General features: G+C 42.6%; 1 protein-coding gene across 1 annotated transcript in view; it reads right to left on the bottom strand.

Moving 5' to 3' along the window:
- Window positions 1-20,107, bottom strand: part of ICA1 (islet cell autoantigen 1) — a 64,780-nt gene extending 44,673 nt beyond the window's left edge. Inside the window, exons 1-5 of the mRNA XM_056857371.1 lie at window positions 20,078-20,107; window positions 19,561-19,729; window positions 18,090-18,162; window positions 16,292-16,415; window positions 10,117-10,315 (exon numbers count right to left, since the gene is read on the bottom strand). Of these exons, the coding sequence (XP_056713349.1) occupies window positions 10,117-10,315; window positions 16,292-16,415; window positions 18,090-18,162; window positions 19,561-19,729; window positions 20,078-20,094 (582 nt within the window). The 5' untranslated portion in view covers window positions 20,095-20,107. The remainder of the gene's footprint in view (window positions 1-10,116; window positions 10,316-16,291; window positions 16,416-18,089; window positions 18,163-19,560; window positions 19,730-20,077) is intronic.
- Window positions 20,108-22,224: the final 2,117 nt, after the last annotated feature.

The raw sequence follows: 22,224 nt of genomic DNA, 5'->3' as shown, positions 1-22,224 counted from the left end.
GGTTATCCGGGCTGTGCGACCACGGTCACACAGCCCGGATAACCTACAAGAACCAATTTATCAAAGACCTCTGGAAAGACAAGAAAAAAATGTTGTTTGTAGGCTATCTGTGAACTGCCACCACTTTGCTAAAAGGGTTTTGTTTCCCAGGTGCTCAGGCACATCATTTCTAAAAAGTGAAATATCTATAATGTTGATGTGTATTTCATACAATTGTGTCAACGTACAGAGAATAAAAAATAAATCTTTAAAAACGAGAACTTTTTGTTTTTGAAAAAAATACCGTTTAAAAACGGCTCCAAACAAAGCCTCTACACAACATAATGCCAAACAGACAAAGTTAAAGTAGACTCTTACGCTGAAGCCAATTTTTATAAGTTTATTAAAAATAGATCATAATTAAGCAAATTTGAGTTCACCGTTGCTTTTTAGTGGATATCACGGCCAAATCCTAATCTGGACAGTGGGAATTAGGGTTGCCAGGTCCCTCTTCACCACCAGCGGGAGGTTTTTGGGGCGGAGCCTGAGGATGCCGGGGTTTGGGGAGGGACTTTAATGCCATAGAGTCCAATTGATCTCTATAGGCTGGAGACCAGTTGTAATAGCAGGAGATCTCCACCTAGTGCCTGGAAGTTGGCAACCCTAGTGGGAATATGCCTAGTAATTTTCACTTTAAACCAGGAACTAGAGGCAACCAGTCTGAAGTGATGATGAGATCAGATAAACAATGATAATCATAATTTGCTTTTACCCCAGAATCTGAACCTATGATTCGAAGTCATTTCTGATTCTGGAGAGGAAGCTACAGTTATCAGTAACCATGGTTTGTCCCATGCAGAAGTCATCAGAAGTTGAAGGGATTATCACATGGAAGACGAAGAGGCAGCGCATGAGTTTGCAGCCATGTTTCCAACTGCCATACCATGGCTTGGCTACAATGACTGAACTTTCAGTCACTTGAACCTGGGTTTCCCAGATCCTAGTGCAATCATCTTACCAATACAACACACTGGCTCTCATTCTCATTCTGAGCAAAGATTGTGGCCAATTACTTTTTGCCAGGCTTTCAAAGTCAACACTCTTATTTGTAAAAACACTTTTATCTCATTTTTCTTTGCCTGTGGCTAACTCAAAAAAAGGTTGTAAACATCCAAAAGCTCACCAGGACCATATTGGCTACAATACAGCAGTAATTAATAATTTAAACATTTTTAACTTTAAACACTGCATTTACACATCCGAAGAATAGTGATCACTGATATTCAAATGCATATGCTGATTGTGACTGTCCCAGAATAGACTAATATTTCTTCTTTGTTGAGATATAGCAATAACTCCTGACAATCACTAGTTAAGTCTCTTTATTTCAGGGAACACTAGCAAGATATTTTTGGGATTGTTTGTATGTTTACAGTCACAGGATTTGATATCCCTTGCAACATAAACATTAAATTTTCTTCAGGATTCTTGTGTAGATCCTAAGCTTTAAAGGATGCAACTAAGCCTAGCCTACCTGTATTACAGAACTGTTTGAGAAAACTATAAAAATGCTGCATGTCTACAATATAATTTTTAATTCTACCCATTGATTTAAAAGCACTTCTTCTAGATAAAAATCTAAAAAGTTATTTCTTAAAAATAAAATGGAGCAGTTTAAGAAAATCACTCAAGAGCCTTTTAGTCACCCTACAGTTACTATAACGTTCTATGAACAATACATCTTAAGATGATGTAATATGTTCCCAGAAGCTTGCTTCTATTTTTAAAGAGCAACCTTTTCATTATGCTTTTGAAGGGCATTTCTATTAGACGTTGTAATGTTGCTTTTAACCTATGAACAGCAATGATGTAGTCTTCCTGGCTGTATATAATATATACTGAGAGACAACAGGTAGATAGTTATTGATTATACAATCTACAACGCTTTGACCAATAGCCTAGCTATGGCAATTAAAATTCATACTGGATATACGTTTGCATTGTAAAGACATTTCTTAAAACATTATTCCGAACAGAGTGTCCTTTTTCCATTTTTTACTCCATAATCATGGTGTGAAAGATAATAAGCTGGTCTGACACAGTCCAGTTAGGAATAGATTCATGATCTCCTGCAGCACAGTGCAAAGAGAGACAAAACAGGTCCTACAGATGTCTTGTTCCACCACAGGAGGTATGGGATTTACTCAGCTGCACCATGACTCAAGGGGCTAGACCTCAATGTGGAGGTCCACCTCTCCAGCTGTATGCCACCACCCCACAATACATACAGGATTCCCTTCCACTGACACCAACAAGTTAAGAGTTAGACATACACTTGTCTAATAACCTGCAACCCAGACACTGTCTCTTAAGAGATTTCTGGTTCAAAGGAAGAATGAGACTCCTACGCCAAGCCACTATGATATAAGTAAGCGTGCAATTGTCCCTTATTAAAATAATTCATATCCAAGCAGCCCACTCCTTATCTTCACTTTTTAACTTGGTAATCATGAACCAAGGAAGAGTCTTAATAGCCACTCACTGACTACACAACACAAATATTGGGGAAAAAACTTTTCTTGTACAAGCAGTCATTGGTTACAAACAGAAAACAAGGCTTCAGTCCTGCCTAGAATTAACATGGTTACCGGGTGTGTGTGTCATTAATGCCCCTCACCTGGAAGAGACATGATTCCCACCCAAGCTGTTCTTGGGGGTTCCCCATTGCCCAGCAGCAGCAGAGTTCAGAGGAGGCCATTTTTGCAGGGTTGCAAACCTCCAGGTAATAGCTAGAGATCTCCTGCTATTACAACTAATCTCCAGCCGATAGAGATCAGTTCACCTGGAGAAAATGGCCACTTTGGCAATTGGATTCTATGGCATTGAAATCCCTCCCCTCCCCACACCCAGCCCTCCTCAGGCTCCACCCCAAAAACCTCCCGCTGGTGGCGAAGAGGGACCTGGCAACCCTACATTTTGGGTTTCTGTGGAAGGAAGGAATCAGTGAAAATTGACCCTCCTTGAACCTGCAGAAATAATAGGCAGGATCCAAACCATACAGGTGTGCAAAACTTGGCTAACATCTGAGCTAAGGAAAATAAATGAATAATATATGCATCCTCTCGTCCAAGATCTAAAGCTCTTCTTCTCTTGATGGTGAATTAGCCGGCAGGCAGAATAATCTGAGGGTTTCCAGATTTCTGTTCAGGCTCTGTCCATGTCTGTCTCTTTCTCCGCCATTTTGTTGGCCTCCTTTCTTCCCAAGCTATCCCTCAGCTCAACTCTCTCCCTCAAAAGAATTCCCAATACCATCATCTTATTCTCCCCCTTCTCTGCTTCTTCTAAATACCCCACTAGACTCCACCCAGTCTACCTAATGGAAAATTACCAACCAGCTTCTCAAAAATCCACCGCTGTCTTCATTGCCTAAGTTCAGCTCCTGGGTGTTTCAGGCAAGAGTCTTTTGTTCTGCTAGGTTGCTCCATCAAAATATGAACTGACAGCCTGCTACCTTTGCAAAGTAGGAGTACAAGGAAAACTTGTTCTGCTGCCTTTCAACTACCAGTGAAGTTAGGTTAGGATTGGCCCCCAAGCATTTCTAGAGGGCAACTTCAACATTCACCTTGCAAGTTGTAAACTTTTACCCAGGTACTTGAGGTGAAGTTTATTTCAACACAGAAGGAATCTGGTAAGTGACACTGACAGAAAGCATGCTTCATTTATAAACACAGCACTGTGTGTGTTATATGCAATCAAGAAGCTTCCACTGTATGGCAATCCTATGGATTAATGTCCAGAGTCAGAGTGGTGTAGTGGTTAAGAGCGGCAGACTCTAATCCAGAGAACCGGGTTGGATTCCCCACTCCTCCACATGAAGCCTGCTGGGTGACCTTGGGCCAGTCACAGTTCTCTCAGAACTCTCTCAGTCCACACAGAGGCAGGCAATGGCAAACCACCTCCGAAGGTCTTTTCCCTTGAAACCCAAGTCAGCTGTGACTTATGGCACTTTCCACCACCACCGAAACACCCTATCATTAACAGCCAATAAAGGCCGTGGAATCCTTTATTGAGTCAACCCATTTCATTTTGGGTCTTCCTCTTTTCCTGCTGCCTTCAACTTTTCCTAGCATTATTGTCTTTTCCAATGAGACTTGTCTTCTCACAATGTAACCCAAGTACGACAGTTTCAGTTTAGTCACTTTAGCTTCTAGGGTCAGTTCAGGCTTGATTTGATGTAGAACCCACTGATTTATTTTTTTTGCCCATTTATTCTTTTTCTTCTAGCTACAAGATATGACCAAAGTGCTATGTGGAGAACTTAAGCCTTTACCTTCTCCAACCTTCCCCAGACTTCTGAGATTTTGCAAGGGATTTTCCCCCCTAAACTTATTTTCAGCATTCGGGAGTTACAAAGCCAAGATCTTCAGGATGCTGAATTGTGTATCTAAAACTACTCACTTGACCCAGAAGAACAGTGGCTCACACACAGCTCTGGGTATTGTAGTCTGTCAGGAAATTTTAAATGTTGACTTCTGGTACAAATTCTAAGAATTTAATGGCTGCCTAACAGGAGAAATGGGAGAGACGTGTGAATTTACAGGTAAGAAAATAAGCCAAAACCTCTCCTTCTGTCCTGCATACCTGACTGATGGCAGCTCTGCTGGATCACCAAACCTCCATCTGCCAGCTATCCTCAATCGACAGGAAGCCTATCATATCTGTCTTGATTAAAATCCAAATATTAGAAGAGGTCAATGAAAACAAGAGCACAGAGAATGATTTCCCCCCTGCCTGCATAAAAAAATATATGAATGTACATCGTGCTTCCGGAAAGGCAGCTCCCAAGATCCCATCAGCTGTAATAAGACAAAAAGCCCTGGAATAACTGCTCTAATGAAAGTCATAGTTCAGGACATTTTTAATTGTTAGGATTGTTTTCTCCCCCTTCATTTCTAAAACAAAATAAAGGTTAGCTGAGAAGATCAGACTGACAGACATGTGGAAAGAACAAAGATCAAAGGTACGCAGAATGTTTGAAATTATAAATCGCTGTCAGGAGAGAGGAATAGGAATGAACGACTGGCGTTTCTTCTGGTTTGGCCCAGCAAAGGCAAGGCAGGCTTAGTGAACCAGATGTATTAGAACAACTAGACTGGTTAACTATGATCCAAAAGCACCTCTGGAATGTTTGTGTAAAGTGTCGTCAAGTCGCAGCCGACTTATGGCGACCCCTTATGGGGTTTTCAAGGCAAGAGACTAACAGAGGTGGTTTGCCAGTGCCTCCCTCTGTATAGCAACCCTGGACTTCCTTGGTGGTCTCCCATCCAAATACTAACCAGGGTTGACCCTTCTTAGCTTCTGAGATCTGACGAGATCAGGCTAGCCTGAGCCATACCTGTATGCAATTCTGTCAAAAGTTTTTTATCGTCCAAACAATTAGGTACACTTTCCACAACTGAAAATTAGATGCTTGTTCCTGATAACTCATTCCAGTTAAACAACTTAATCATGTGGATTGCAACTGACACATAACATCTAACAGAAGTCTGAAGTGTGGCAACATCCTGTGGCACAGTGTGGAAGAGATTATTCTTGATTTCTGCAGCAGCACCCTAAAGGTTAAAAACATCTCACAAGTCAGTTTGGAGGTGATGTGAACACACTAGTGCTGACTTACTAACTCCAAATGGAGTATACTGGGTGGGCTTTCAAAATAGTTTTTTCAATTAATAACTTTTCAGTTGATGAATGTCGGCCATTTTTCTACACATTCCCAAATATATGAGAAACTCATCTGTACCGATATGTACATGGACTACCAAAAGGACAAATAAGTGGATTCTAGATAAAATCAAGCCTGAACTGACCCTAGAAGCCAAAATGACGAAACTGAGGCTGTCGTACTTTGGTCACATTATGAGAAGACAAGAGTCACTTGGAAAGACAATAATGCCAGGAAAAGGCAGCAGGAAAAGAGGAAGACCCAACGTGAGATGGATTGACTCTATAAAGGAAGCCATGGCCTCAGTTTGCCAGACCCAAGAAAGGCTGTTAACGATAGGATGTTTTGGAGGACATTGATTCATAGGGTCGCCATGAGTCAGAAGCAAGTTGGCGGCACTTAATACACACACCACCAATATATACAGAACAAGCTTAAGGTTTTGTAATAACCGGGGGGGGGGGAGCCTTCTCCATCAAAGAATTCGACATACTTACACCTAATCAAATAAATGGGGTTTGGTGCAACTTACTTTGGTACATTTACAATAGTGTGTGTATTATTCTTGAGAGGAGACAAGGAATGCCAGCTAATATTTTTTCTTGTCCAAGTGTTTCCTGGCCAAGTGCCTCCCTTGTTGGACCTTCCATCTGGACTCCCCTTTATTTCATCGGTCTGATTGTCACAAGCACTGCAACATACTGGGTTTTTGACCCCCGCTGAAAACACTGATTTTAAGATAATATGCGGGATGGAATTAGATATAATTCCATCTTCTTAGTCCAAGTTTTAGTTAGGTTTATAGGATGTTTAGGAGCCCCGTGGCGCAGTGTTAAGCTGCAGTACTGCAGTCAAAAGCTCTGCTCACGACCTGAGTTTGATCCCGATGGAAGTAGGTTTCAGGTAGCCGGCTCAAGGTTGACTCAGCCTTCCATCCTTCTGAGGTCGGTGAGGTCAGTGAAATGAGTACCCAGCTTGCTGGGGGTAAAGGGAAGATGACTGGGGAAGGCACTGGCAAACCACCCCGCAAACAAAGTCTGCCTTGGAAACATCGGGATGTGACGTCACCGGGAATGACCCGGTGATTGCACGGGGACCTTTACCTTTACCTATAGGATGCTTAATATGTATTAACATTGAATTTTGGATATTTTTATTCAATTTTTATCTTTGTATTGTGAATTGTTGGAAGTCGCCCTGGACCTGGCTTGGGCCAGGAAAGGGAAGGATATAAATCTAATAAAAATAAAATAAAAGTATTCGTTGCATTTAGAAGGCAAAACAAATACAAACATGCCTGTTCTAAATAATATTCTACTAGTGTGTTACTCTGCTTATCTTAAGAATGGAAATCCTATGAAACTAAGTTTGGCAAAATTAATAGCAGGCATGGTACAGTGCATTTACAGATTTCGTTTTCCTAGCAGATGTACAATTGTCTCTTGAACAAAGACTAAGACTGCAGTTTCCCTTAGATAAAAAGCTCAAATAATTCAAACATTCAGTAAAATACTGCCACACAATGGTACATATCAGAGTTGCACTGAACAAGAACAAAAGCAGCTCCTCCGTTTTTTCAAAACTACAGAAATCTGAACATACAGCTGCTAATTCTCATCAAAGACCACATATATGACTTTTTTCACGTTTCAACCATAAAACAATACAGACAACCTCCAATGCTACAGGATTCCTTTCCTTTCTTTTATCCCTTAGAAGCCCCTTGATCCACTGATCTTGAGCAGCATAGTTTTGAATCTAATGTTTGAGAAATATAAGGACTGAGATAAATTTTGCCACTGCCAATGTAGCCTTGGGATCCCTATCACTTAATAAAAAAGGCATTGTATCAGACACAGAGGCATTGGATTTATGTATTAAAAAAGGAGAGCGATATCGTGCTCTAAGGTCCTCATAAAAACGGCATTCCAAGAGCACATGAGCTAATGAGTCAATGGAGCCAGAAGAGCACGGACAAGTCCTTTCCGAGTATGGTAAATTCAAAATTCTGCCTTGCATAACCATAGAAAGGTTAGGGTTTAATCTAGCTAGAAAGAAGGCTCTACAGAGGCAAGGAATTGTCAAAAAGTAGGTATAGGCAGGCATACCACGTGGTGGTGGTATTCCGAAAAACTGAGATGAGCAAATGTGACAAGCACAAAAAGATGTGTTATCATAATCAGCCTCTTTGATATGCTTTTTTATTGTAGAGAAAGCTTCTGATACAGGATTCACCAGCAAAATTTGGTCTCTGGATTGGAGTTAGCCCATTCAAAATTACAGGAGAGTTGGATGGGTTGTTTGCAGTATAGCCAGTTCTAAAGGTACACTACACACCCAATGCTACACACTCCAGAGCTCAACACTGTAATGCTTCAAAACTTCTTTTTGTACTGACCAGACTAGTTACTAAGGTCAAGAGTTAAAATGATCCCCCTGTGAATGAAACATGTGGCCTCCTCTTAACATTTTTAACACTCTCAATGGCTCACACAGCTACAGAGCAGTGGCGTCAAGTTACACCCGTTGGCTTCCTTATTGCTCTAACTGCAAATCCTCTGACCTTCCCCCACTGTACACATAGCCAACCAGTTGTACTTATGGGCTCACAAGGTTTTAAAAATATTTTTCTTCCCCCCCAAACTAGCAGTGCATCGAAGTTTCAAAGCTACTTGAAAACCACAATTGTGGCAATGTTTTTTTCTCCACTGCTGTCCAATATATATATATATTTCTTATCGCACAGATTTGTTGCTTTCTGTTTACTTATGTTTACCATAATCACATGCATGAAGTATATATTTTTAAATGCTTTTCTACTGATAAGATATAAGATAAGACCTAGGCTTGAATCAAGTGCTTTATTTTAATGAATCTGAAATAGCCCAGAAAAAGAAAAAAGTACTTCACACACACACTGGATAAACACTGTGCAAATGGTTTAAAAATGCTAATGATTTATTGAAGTCAATGCTTCTAATTTGTAAAGTAAAAAATGCATTAATCAATCAGGGCTTTCAACATTAAACTTCAGTAAATAAATTTCAGACTTTGTCCACCCAAGAATGAAAATCAAAAATATTTGTAGCACTGTCTGTACACAGATGCCCCAACACTGAGAAATCACAGAATCAACGGCATCTTCTGGACAGAGGTACATGTCAATATCAACTGGTCCTGGAATCATATTCCACTTAACCTGCATGAGCCTACTATAGGGTTGCCAACCTCCAGGTACTAGCTGGAGATCTCCTGCTATTACAACTGATCTCCAGCTGATACAGATCAGGTCACCTGGAGAAAATGGCCACTTTGGCAATTGGACTCTAAGGCATTGAAGTCCCTCCCCAAACCCCGCCCTCCTCAGGCTCCACCCCAAAAACCTCCCATCGGTGACGAAGAGGGACCTGGCAACCCTAACCTACTAACAGGCTACATTCCAATATTATGGAACCTCACACCCGGACAATACAAATATTTACTATAAGCAGTACTGACAACCAAGAAATTATTACAATACTTGAAGGACAAACCACCTCATCAACTCACATAAGATTTACCAACTCTTGTATTTCAGGAGCCGCGTACAGGCGACAACAAGACATCTGCCAAAGCATATGCCTAAATTGAAACCTCTACCCAACAACTGACTGGCTTCTTCTAGCCTGTTGCACCTGTGTAAACATGAGACTGTGGAGACTTACCCTCAAGACCGAACAAGAACTTCCTCTCAGCCTTTCCCAACCTCCCCATTCTTCTTCTTTTTTTTTCTGTTTCTATTCCGTTGATGGGAGAAACCTCATTTTCACCCCAAATGGGTATCTGAGGAAGGGAGCTTTGGCTCTCGAAAGCTTATACCCAATAATTTTGTTGGTCTCTGAGGTCCTACTGGACTCGACCCAAAGTGTTCTACTGCAAACCAGCATGGCTACCTTTTCAATCTACCCCCCAAACTAAGTTAGCCAGGAGCCCTCATCTTGCTGAGTTGAGACTTAGCAATCCAAAACAATGGCAAGTTTTGAAGAGTTGGAGGCACTGGATAAAAGGCCAAAATCTACTAAAGAACAGAGCCTGCCTGCTATCAATAGTCTCCACAGGACAGCTCTGACTGCTCAAACTCCCTTTAATATCGTTGTACTAACAAGATACTTATTTGCTAGGGTGGGGGAGTTTATGTAGTTTTTTAAAAGCCACATCTAGTTTGAGCCAGATACTTGGGAAACATTTTCTCACTATTACCTTTCACGGATAATGCAATCTGTACCAGATGAACCTTGCCACATGGAAAAGATCAGTGTGTGAATAATATCACCTCCATGCTGCCTGCTGAATTATATTTTTCTCTGAGGTATCCAGACCACACTCCATTACCGTCACCAAGCGTTGCCATCTAGGAGACTGTTAAAACTTCATACCTTCCTAAACTTCTCCATCTGTTTGTAAAGATCAGGATCCAGCTCCTGAGACACGTCTTTCATCCACAACAGAGCTCCTCGATACTCAGTACGGCACTGCTCCATTCGATTGACAGTCAGCCATGTGTCAGAAATAGCTCGGTATCTAAACGTCTCCACTTCTTGGTATAGCCTACACAAAGGTGTGCGCAATGCCAATCTGTGGCAGAGAAAAAAGAGAGAAATTGAAAGTGTAGGGAATTTTGAAAGCAAACATAAAGGTTATTGTAAGCAGCAATCCAAATAGAGAGGCAGAGTCACAGTAATGGAAACTAATATAAGGAATATTACTGAACAAACTAGAATAGGAAGAAACTTTCAATGCTGATTTTAGGAAACATGTAAGACAATTATGTTCATAAGTACTTTACACATCATTTCTGAATGAAAGAATTATATCTGTCATATAGCTTATCCAGCTGATGCCAAACTTTTCCCCTGCTAGTAGTATTTTTAGTGCCCTCCCCCCTTTAAACATTTCTACAGAAAGCGGCAAATATAAGAATTCAGCAACATAGAACAGGAAGATAATGTGCTAGCACATTATTTTATCACAGATAAGTGAAACTCCTAATAATTTTGGCTGCAAGCTTAAATTCAAATGAATTTAAACAGCAGTTCTGTCTTGCAATCACTGCAACGTGTTTTTACTCCTCCCAGTGGTCAAAACCAGCATTTACTAGAAATCTCTTACTTCCTTCTGCCATCACTTGAAATAAATGTGTTCCACACTTAAGTAGAAATCAAAACAAAACATTTAAACAAGATAATGCAAAGTGTTCAATCACACCATTCAATTTCAGAATCAGTTACTCAAGTGTAAGCTGTAAAAGAGTCCGTTACTCAAGTGTAAGCTGCTAGAGAGTCCAAATGAAATTCAAAAACAAACCAAGGTATAAATCATGCTGTGGCTGTCTTCCTGCAGCCAAAGGTCAGGGATTCTCTATGGCTTGTGAGCATCAAAGTTCAAAACAAAAAGTCATACCGGAGTTCTCCCGGTCAAGAACACCGCAAATTAGAACAACGTAAAGTCCAACTCAACGACACCCTAGGTTGGTGCTCGTTTCGTATGCTTCCTTTTGGAAGGCTTTCCTTTTGGATATTTATCTGAATTCTTTGTGGGAAATTGCCCACGTTGTGTTATTCAGGTATAAAACCTCTTAATACATTGTTATTTGGTCATCAAACAAGAGGTTTTATACCTGAATAACACAACGTGGGCAATTTCCCACAAAGAATTCAGATACCGTATATACTCGGGTATAAGCCGACCCGAGTATAAGCTGACCCCCCAAATTTGAGGCCAGAAAAGGGAATTTCTTATTGACCCGCGTATAAGCTGAGGGTCAATAAGAAATTCCCTTTACCGGCAATGCTGCGCTCTAAAATGGCGGCGCGGCCTTCCTGGGCCGGCAGGAGGCCCCTCCAGGCCCCTGCCGGCCGGAGGAAGGCACCCGGGTGCGTTGGCGGCGGCTGCGCGGCCGGCAGGGGCCTCCTGCCAGCCCAGGAAGGCCCCTGCCGGCAGGAGGAAGGCGCCCGGGCGCCTGAGCGGCGGCGGAGCGGCCGGCAGGGACATCCTGCCGGCCCAGGAAGGCCCCTGCCGGCAGGAGGAAGGCGCCCGGGCGCCTGAGCGGTGGCGGAGCGGCCAGCAGGGACCTCCTGCTGGCCCAGGAAGGCCCCTGCCAGCAGGAGGAAGGCGCCCGGGCGCCTGAGCGGTGGCGGAGCTGCCGGCAGGGACCTCCTGCCGGCCCAGGAAGGTCCCTGCCGGCTAAAAGAACGCGCCCGGGTGCGTGGGCGGTGGCGGCGCGGCCTGCAGGGGCCTCCTGCCAGCCCAGGAAGGCCCCTGCCGGCAGGAGGAAAGCGTCCGGGCGCCTGAACGGCGGCGGAGCGGAGGTCCCTGCCGGCTGAAGGAACGCGCCCGGGTGCGTGGGCGGCGGCGGCGCGGCCGGCAGGGGCCTCCTGCCAGCCCAGGAAGACCCCTGCCGGCAGGAGGAAGGCGCCCGGGCGCCTGAGCGGCGGCGGAGCAGCCGGCAGGGACCTCCTGCCGGCCAAGGAAGGCCCCTACCAGCAGGAGGAACGCGCCCGGGCGCGGCGGCGGCAACAGCGCGGCCTTCCTGGGCCGGCAGGAGGCCCCTCCAGGCTGCTGCCGGCCGGAGGAAGGCGCCTGGGCACGGCGGCGATGGCGGTAAGTTCCCCCCTCCCTCCTCCCCCCTCCCCTACCGTATTGACCCGCGTATAAGCCGAGTTCGGCTTTTTGAGCCCTTTTTTTGGGCTGAAAAACTTGGCTTATACGCGAGTATATACCGTAAATATCCAAAAGGAAAGCCAACTTACTGATGAAGCATACGAAACTAGCACCAACCTAGGATGTCGTTGAGTTGGACTTTACGTTGTTCTAATTTGCGGTGTTCTTGACTGGGAGAACTCCGGTATGACTTTTTGTTTTGAATTTTGATGCTCACAAGCCATAAAGAATCCCTGACTTTTGGCTGCAGGAAGGCAGCCACAGCATGATTTATACCTTGGTTTGTTTTTGAATTTCATTTGGACTCTCTAGCAGCTTACACTTGAGTAATGGACTCTTTTACAGCTTACACTTGAGTAACTGATTCTGAAATTGAATGGTGTGATTGAACACTTTGCATTATCTTGTTTAAATGTTTTATTTTGATTTCAATGTATATAGTGCTACTTAAATAAGGGAAACTTGCAACTTGTAATTGGTGAATATAATCTTATGTTTAAAAGCAAAGCCCTCGTGCTGATTTGTTGGTATAACTGTGGTTAATACAGCATAGATCCATTGTTTACATTAAGCCACACTTAAGTAGAGCAAAGCTGGTTTAACCAGAAATCAAAGATTTACATCATCTCAGACTTCCAAATGCAAGGATAACTTGGCAAGAAAGCGGCTGAATTCAACAACTGCACAGCTTAAGGGTAAAAATAAGGGCAAACATAAAGGTGACTTTCCATTCTGATTTGCAGATTCACATATTATTTATATTAAATAGGTCCCTTCATTTGATAGCTAACCACTTTTGGGGAATTACTATGGAACTCCCAGTTTCTACCATCGGCTTTGCATGCAGATGATCCCAGGCTCAGTGCCTGGCCTCTCCAGTTTAAAAAAGGATCAGGTGCTGTGGAAGACCTCTACCTGAGACCTTGGAGAGCTGCTGTCAGTCAGAGCAGAAAATACTGACCTTAACGGACCAATGCCCTGATTCAGTATAAGGCAGCTTTGTGAGAACAGGTTGTGATCAAGCATGCCACTTCCCCATTATACTCCAGCAGTATTATGTTTAAATACCCTTTTCATTACTCTTTTGAAGGACATCTCTGTCAGACATTGTTATTTTTTTTTTAACCAGGTATCGGAATTTCTTCATCTTAATATTTGCCCTGGAGGTAAACAAGACTGGAGCTGTTGTGCCCCACACCTAAATATTTAAGCTTACCTGTTGGTCAAAACAGTTTCCAACCAAGAACCATAGTTTAAACAAGAAGTTTAAACAACATCATAAATAAGAGTAAAATCTTGGAAGTTTAGCCAAAGGCTCTCTTTAAAAGTTATGTCTTTGTGTACCCCAAAGTCATCCGGCTTTGCAAAGTCAGAGGCTTGGATGGAGCTATATTTTGATATCATGGCAGCAAATCTCAATTAAGGAATGGATTTCTCCAGGCACTTCCAAGAGGAAGTAGCCAGGCTGCTTGACAAATCCAGAGACACATTAATCAAGGCTCTTTTGTATGGTCCCCTAACAACTCCATACCCTGGCCATGACAAATGACTCAGGTTTGCAGGACAATAATAGGCTCTCTGAATCTTCTATACTATGTAGCCTTCTCTAGCAATTAAATCGGGAGCTCGGGAAGGGCCATCAGCCAATCTGCAGGCCACTGTCAACTAATCAAGAATCACCCTTCCAGTGTCATATACCCTGTTGTAGTTTACTGTGTCCCATGGAGTTTTTTTTGTTCATCAATAAGAGGAACTTATTATTAGATGAGATCTTTTAAGTAATCAATCTGAGTTTTAATTGTTGATCTATTGCGATATATTGTTTTTTAATTATTTATTATATGGTTGTAGCCGCACAGAGCCTGACCTTTGTTGGGGGAGGGCAGGTTAGAAATTGAATAAAATACAAAATAAAGGAAAATAGTCCCTTTTGAGGCAACATCCACAACTCTCTCTTCTATCTGGATTGATTTCTGTGAACTAGGCATGTAGGAGGAACTCCATCTGGGCCAACAGGAACTTTAATTGAGTTAAAGAAATAGAACTTTAGGATTGGGCAACAGTGAACGATTTTTATTGAACTGCCACAAATGGATTGTTATAGTTACCACTGAATAATTCAACTTTGCTTTCTTGTAGTGCTGCCATTTTGTTTCCCCTTTTCTACTCTGCATCTTGGTTAGGTCAATAAGGTTACCTTGGGGTAAGTATCTGTCCCCTCATCTTCCGGTCTTCTCTGTGAGACTTATTGCATCAGGCTGGGAGCTATGTATTCAAAGGCCTCAAACTTGGAAACGGTGTCCTGGATTTACATGTGTATAGGAAACTCTTCCATGTGCCTGTCCTGACATGGGGACTGATTTGGATAAACACTATTTGAAGGAAATGTGGCCTGCTGCTGGCTTACCGCCTTATATGAATTTCAGAGATGAAATCAGTTGTGCATGTAAACATGCAACTCCCTTGTTCCCCATGCAAATATTTCTGTAGAACTAAGTAAACTGTTCTCACTTTGTGCAGAGATCTCTTACCCTAGGCTATTGGTTCCTGGCAATGCAGGCTTTGTATCTGAAAAGGCTCACATCAGAGTCAAGAAAGTTAGACATTTTGTTGTAAGATGGCAGCACTGTAGGGGTGTGAGGTCCCTCTTCACCATCAGAGGGAGGTTTCTGGGGTAGAGCCTGAAGAGGGCAGGGTTTGGAGAGGGGAGGGACTTCAATACCATAGAGTCCAATTGCCGAAGCGGCCATTTTCTCCAGGTAAACTGATTTCTATCGGCTGTCAGTGCTGCTTACAATAAATATTTGTATTGTCCGGGTGTGAGGTTCCATAATATTGGAATGTAGCCTGTTAGTAGGTTAGGGTTGCCAGGTCCCTCTTCGTCACCGGTGGGAGGTTTTTGGGGCGGAGCCTGAGGAGGGCGGGGTTTGGGGAGGGACTTCAATGCCATAGAGTCCAATTGCCAAAGTGGCCATTTTCTCCAGGTGACCTGATCTGTATCAGCTGGAGATCAGTTGTAATAGCAGGAGATCTCCAGCTAGTACCTGGAGGTTGGCAACCCTACGCACTGGTCCTACTAGATCTTCATTCTGGAGATATCATGAACATTATCAGCAATCACCATACACAGGAAGTGCACTAGTCTAAAGTAGTGCTCTGAGAAATCTCACAGATGTTCAACATCATCCTCATAATCCTATCCCACTTTTCTAGAGCAGAGAAAGATCTTTCCTGAACTGTGCCAAGAATGACACCCAGCTACTGACCACTCTGAACAGAGAAAGGTTGGCTATTCATCATGCTAACAATGACTCTTTGATCCTCCAGAATATGCAAGCAGCATCCTGACATCCCAGTCCCTAGATGGGAATCTGATTAGCAGGACATCTAGGATCAAATACAGATGAATTCTATGCTGAGATGACAACAATTTTTTTAATTGTTGTTGGTCGGTGACGACTCCTGGCTTTAAGGCCAGAGAGTCCACAAACATCCTTCTCTGTCAGAAGAGACTTAAAAACAGGGAAAGAGATCCTTTCTGGGAAGAGATAACTTATGAGTGTTCTACAACTGAACAAGAAGCCAAGGGTAAACAGGCAGGGCAAAGTTAAAAACAGACCAGAGAGAATTCAGGGAGGGTCAGAGCTGAACAAAGCAAAGAAGTTCTGGAGGAGTGGGAAACCTTCAGAAAGCAGGACCAGGGAACAGCCAAGAAGATCTGTTGACCAGGCTGCCAGCAGCTTCTTCCTGCTTCCTTTCACAAGGGTTTCTGGGATGCTGAAGCCAAGAAAGCAGATAATATTGTGGCCTTGTATGGGTTTGCTTTCCTAGGCAGGAAGAGGAAAAGGAGGGTAATCCTTAAACAACATTTCAATAATAGATCAAACATACCTTTGTTGAGAAGAAAAGCAGAGGGCCTTTCCTGTAGCTTGCATCATTTTGCCTGCTCTGGTTTTATCTTGAGAACCTTGTCCTCGGAGAAATTTCCCCAACTCATTTTCTTCTTGTGACAGAACTAAACACACACACACACAAAGTGACCAAATATAGGTAAGAACAACACTGCATTTTGTAAGTAGGGCAACAAATTCTATTGCCTCCAAGAAACACAGAATAACCCCCCCACCCCCAGCTTGCAATTTTGAGTTAACCTTCAGGCATCTCGTGCACTTAAGAAACAGAAGATCGAGTTCACTTACATCTCTTCATGGGCTCAGTGTAATGTAACAAGAACTGCAAAATGACCTCTGAGCTGAAAAGGCAACAGGAGAATGTGCCATTTCTTGCTTGAATAGAAGTATTAGCTTGGTGGGATCAGATGAAGTAGACTACTGTGACCTGGCTACAATACCCAGCATTTCCCTAGATTGTTTCAGAGTCCCTTTCAACTACCTGAGCCAGATGCTCAGGTGACAGAAGTTGCACATATCTCTAATGAGCTGAATGCTGATTTAAACAGCTCGGCCATCTTGCTTTCTAATTCCCTTCCCTCTATATCATTATTTGCATGTCAAAACTTTTATTATGAAGATTTGATTTGACAGGATATTTTTAATTAAGAGAAAAGCGCTGACTATCATCTTATATTCTAAGACGAATCTTATATTGTAAGATTTGGCCAAGATGGCCAAATCTGAGGATACTTAAATTCAGTGATTAGAGCTGTGAACGGGCCAGACAGATCTGTCGACAAAAAATTTGCAGAGGAATGTGAAATCTAAAATAAACACATGGGTGTGCGTGTGTAAAAATACCCCAGATGATAAAAGGAGTGCCTGTAGCTTTAACAGATTCCCTCAGTGGCCATTGCTAGGCAACAACAGCATTCCAAAGCTTGGTTTCTGTGAGTAAAAAGTAGGGGTCCTTTCCAGGGATTTTTCCAGGGCTATTTTGACATCTGAAGGAAGACTCATCTGAGTCAGGCCTGAAAGCAACCACTGGGTGACTTGATACCACCTGACTTGCATGACTCACCTAGGTCTGGCAGCTTGCTACTTTTCAACAGCAGCCACCCTATGAAAGCCAGCATGGTGTAGCAGTTAGAGCTTCACAGTAGGCCTAGGAGACCTAGGTTTGAATCCCTATATTGCTGTGGAAGCTCAGTGGGTGTTTGGGGGACAGTCACATACTTGCAGCCTAACCTACCTCACAAGGTTGTTGTGAGGAGAAAAAAGGAAGAGACGAGAATAATGTAAGCTGTTTTAGTCCCCACTGTGGAGAAAGGTGGAGTATAAATAAAGTACATAAATAATAAATATATAATAATAAATATAGCTGAAGATTTTAAACGTAACTTTGAAACTTGGGTTGACATAAATCATTTTAGCTAAACCTGGAATTTTGATTAAAGCTGCAGCTGTTACATGCATGCATGCGTGCGTGCGTGCGTGCGTGTGTGTGTGTGTGAGAGAGAGAGAGAGAGAGAGCGCAAGTTGAACCCAACTTATGGCAACCCATAGGGGTTTTCCAGGCAAAAGACGTTCAAAGGTGGTTTGCCATTGCCTGCATCTACGTTGCAACTGTGGAATTCCTTGGAGGTCTCCCATCCAAATACTAACCAGGGCTGAATTTGCTTAGCTTCTAAGATATGATGAGCTCAGTCTAGCCTGGGCTATCCTAGGTCAGGGTATTCCACAATTACCGCTGATTAAGTCGGACTGAAAACAGAGCCACAATTATAAATACTTACAACAAATCCTTTTTTGGTATAGTTCAATTGCTTTAAGTAAATCCATACACGTCCTCTGAATTGAATGGAACAGCTGAAATGAAATATAAAATATAAACTATCTACTATATAGGAATTATTCAAATATAGGAGAGAAAAATAAAACTGCCTCCCTCCCTCCCAAAACAGTATGGAAATTAATGTGACAGCCTTAACTTATAATGCCCTCGTTTGGGGGGGGGGAGACCAAAGAATGTCTTCCAACATTCCTGGCAAAGAATGTCCACCCAGCTTTATTGTAAACGTGGCTCAGTTTCAGTGCCAGAGGACCACTTTTTTATATATCTATACTTATCTATAGGTGTGAGTGTATATATAAACAAATAAAAGAGTGGTCCTCTGGCACTGAAACAAAACCATTTTACAGTAAAGCCTTGTAGACTTTCTTTACCAGGAACGTTGATGCTACAGCTTTCAAGGGTGTAACTAAGATCATAGACTGAATGTAAATAGGTAAAATGTCATTCCCAAGTTGGTTTGAGGCCAAGAAGCAAATGCTTAAGCTATCCAGGCCTTCAAAGAAGAGACTTACATTGGTTTTCTAAAATTTCTGAACAGTCAAGTGGTTACAAAAAACAATAAGAGTTCACTCCAAGGGAACTGTGGTATGTGTCTTCTGCTATGTCTGCTAATTCCACAACAGTCCATGCTATTTTTAATTTATCTTTTCCTCAACCGTGAAGAATATGCATGAAAACCAATTACTTTAAATGTATTTTCCCTGTGGGAAATATCAGCAGGGCATCAATAACTGCCAAGATCACACACATCCATGACCACAGTCTTGAAAGCTGGCAGAACCGTATACATCCCAGTGAGTTATTCACTACATTTGCATCCTGATCTTCCTTCGAGGGGTGGACAGCAATTTTATTTTTATCATCCTGGCAGGTAAGTTACCAGAGATACAAAGGCTGAGTGTGTGCTGAGTGGGTGGTTGGGTGTGTTTACAGATCTGCCCTTCTATAGCAGTTCCATTACCTTCATAAAATGTCACCCTGAAAGGTACCCCTACTGTGGTTGGTGGCTTTCCAAGGATCTACTCTAGGTTAATGAGTAGTATCATTTAAGTAAGTATATGTATTTTCCAGGGGTCACAGGAAGTTGCAAAAAACAGTATGGGGTTGTACTAGGGTTGGCAACCTTCAGGTACTAGCTGAAGATCTCCTGTTATTACAAGTGATCTCCAGCCGACAGAGATCAGTTCACCTGGAGAAAATGGCCACTTTGGCAATAGGACTCTATGGCATTGAAGTCCCTCCCCTCTCCAAACCCTGCCCCCTCAGGCTCCACCCCCAAAATATCCAGGTATTTCCCAACCCGGAGCTGGCAACTCTAGGTTGTACCCATAGTGTGCACCCATTGGCCTTCAGATCCCAGCTAAAGTTCAGTATCTTGATATTCTTTCAAAAGTCCTGGTTTGCATACACACCTCCAGCTTTGCATCCAGATCTGCATCAGAGGCCACCACATGCTCATCTTCCTTCTTACCCGTGACTTTGATAAGAGTTTGTTTCGTTTTCCAGTATTTTTGCTGCATTTTATTGACTACAGACTTTTCTTGGCCTTGGGCATATCGATCATAAAGTTCCCTTGAATAACTGGTGAGCATTAAGGAGGAAATTGTAACAAACCAAAATTAGTAGATAAATATTAGGACATCTAAATAATATATGCATTATACATCCAGATACATTTAATGTGATATGTATGCCCACATTTAAATTCCTTAAAATTAAGTTTATAGTGTTTTACAATGACTCAGATTTTCCACCCTCTTTGCTGTTAAAATCACCACCACAAACTTTCCAGGCAACCCACATTTATGGCTCTGAATGTAATATTATAAAGGCAATGTGTTTCTTTAGAAAGACATGCCAGTTTGGGGAAAGACCAGGCCATAATTTTATTAATGCTACAGAACTACATTTGCAAACAAATTTACTTACTATTTATGGCTGTCCATGTTTCTTAATTTTCTTCAAAGAACTAAGATTTAAGAAAATGACATGATTAACATTATCAATGCCATTATCCAGTGAAAGCCTTTGTGATGAGACAGAGCTAGAACTAAAACTATTAGTTAAATATATTTTTTTAAAAACACAGATACTACATTAAAATAAAACAGAAGTCCAATGGCACTTTAAAAACTAGTAACGTTTATTCCAACATAAATTTTCATGAGTCAGAGTTGGAATAAACTTTGTTAGTCTTTAATGGACATCTGGACTTATAGGCCAACACAGGTACACTTCTGGAGAAAAGTGCATCAGTTCTTCATCCAGCAATATACTGAAGTAAGACAGCAAGGACCCAAAATATACATAGAGTGCTTACTGTAGGAAATGCACAGCAGTAGATTCTGTAGAACACTCTGAATAAGATGCTTAGAATTTATTATAGCTATCCCTGCCCTCAGGACCTTCAAGTATGTATTCTCTGACATGGTATGGTCTTCTCCCCTGACCAACTGAGGTGTCCCTTTCCTCTGAAGCAACTGGTTTTAATTTGGGAAGCAGTTCTGTTATCTTTTTCAAACAATCTTCTGCACCATTTCCTGTTCTCACACACAGTTCAACAGTCACAAAAAGCCAGTATGTTGCAGTAGTTCGATTATCAGACTGGGGGGGGGGGAGGGGAGGAGGAGGAGAAGAAGAAGGAGAAGAAGAGTTGGTTTTTATATGCTGATTTTCTCTTCCACTTAAGGAAGAATCAAACCGGCTTACAATCACCTTCCCTTCCTCTCCCCACGACAGACACCCTGTGAGGTAGGTGGGGCTGAGAGAGCTCTAGGAAAACTGTGACTAGCTCAAAGTCACCCAGCTGGCTTCATGTGTAGCAGTGGGGAAACCAACCCGGTTCACCAGATTAGAGTCCACTGCTCCTAACCAATGCTCTTAACCACTACACCACGCTGGCTTGAAAGCCCCACTTAGCCATGAGGTGCACCAAATGACCATGGTTCAGTTATTTATCTCGCAAACTACCTCTCACAATTGTTAGAAGCACTGCCAGGTCCAGTTTTTGAGAAGACCCAGGCAAACAGTTCACACCACCAGCCTCCCCACATGCTACCCTTTCCACCCACCTGTGTGTTTCTCACCAGACTGTGCATTCTTCCCCTTCTCACAAGCTCTCCTGCTTCACGTGAGTACAGCCATCTGCGCCACATCCATTTCCCCTCTCTGACAGCACTGCTGGGGCCACGAGGAGTGCCGCTGCTGCGCTATGCACCACCTGCATGCACTTCCCCATCAGTGCTGGGAAGCTGGGAAAATCGAGGTGGTGGTGGAGCACATGCTACTGAATTGGTAGGGAAGGGCACATGGAGCTGTGGGGGGGGGGGTCAGTGATGGTGGGTCCCCCCAGATGTCCTGTACCCCAGAAATTGCCTCACCTCAGGGCATTCTGATGTTGGCCCTACTTGGAAGCTATGGGTGCCCCCTAATAACCACATTTGTATATTTACAAACAAATTTTCACCACATACTTCACATTGTAGATGCATACTAAAAATGTAACAAAATACCTTTAAAGAACAAGTTCACATCTAAGATGCCAAGCGTCTAAGGATTCATTTCTGCTACTTGATTTCCCTGATTTATATTTAATCAATGGATATAAACTTTCACACTCACAGTACTTTATACACTGACAATGTCCCGCACCATCCCTGAATTCTAGTGAATTAGTTAAGGTCATGAATGGATTCTGAAGTTGTTCTCAGTATACGTTATAGCAGACTCAACACGGTTTCTTCTGCAGAGGCGGATGACATCACTACAGCGAGTACTATACTAGCACTCAGCCGTGCAAAGGCAGTGTTTAGTCGATACACAGAAAGGCACAGCCTTCAAATAAGAGGGGTGACTAACAGACTGATATCCAAGAGCAAATAAAAGCAGAAAGAACAAGGTTATTCTGATATAGAGAGAGTGCGTCACTATAACGCACTTTAAAAGAGAGCAACTTTCTTTCTGTTCCTTACTGATGCCATGGCCCTTACAGATAGATTGGGGTGGGGTAGGAATTAAAGAACAAAACAACTACATAATTTATGATTAACCCTTACTGGGTAATGGTACTCTGCAGT

The sequence above is a fragment of the Euleptes europaea genome, chromosome 11 (genome assembly GCF_029931775.1).
Source record: "Euleptes europaea isolate rEulEur1 chromosome 11, rEulEur1.hap1, whole genome shotgun sequence".
Taxonomy (NCBI): Eukaryota; Metazoa; Chordata; class Lepidosauria; order Squamata; family Sphaerodactylidae; genus Euleptes; species Euleptes europaea.
Note: the sequence above shows the minus strand (reverse complement) of the source record. Positions and strands in the feature narration are given on the sequence as shown.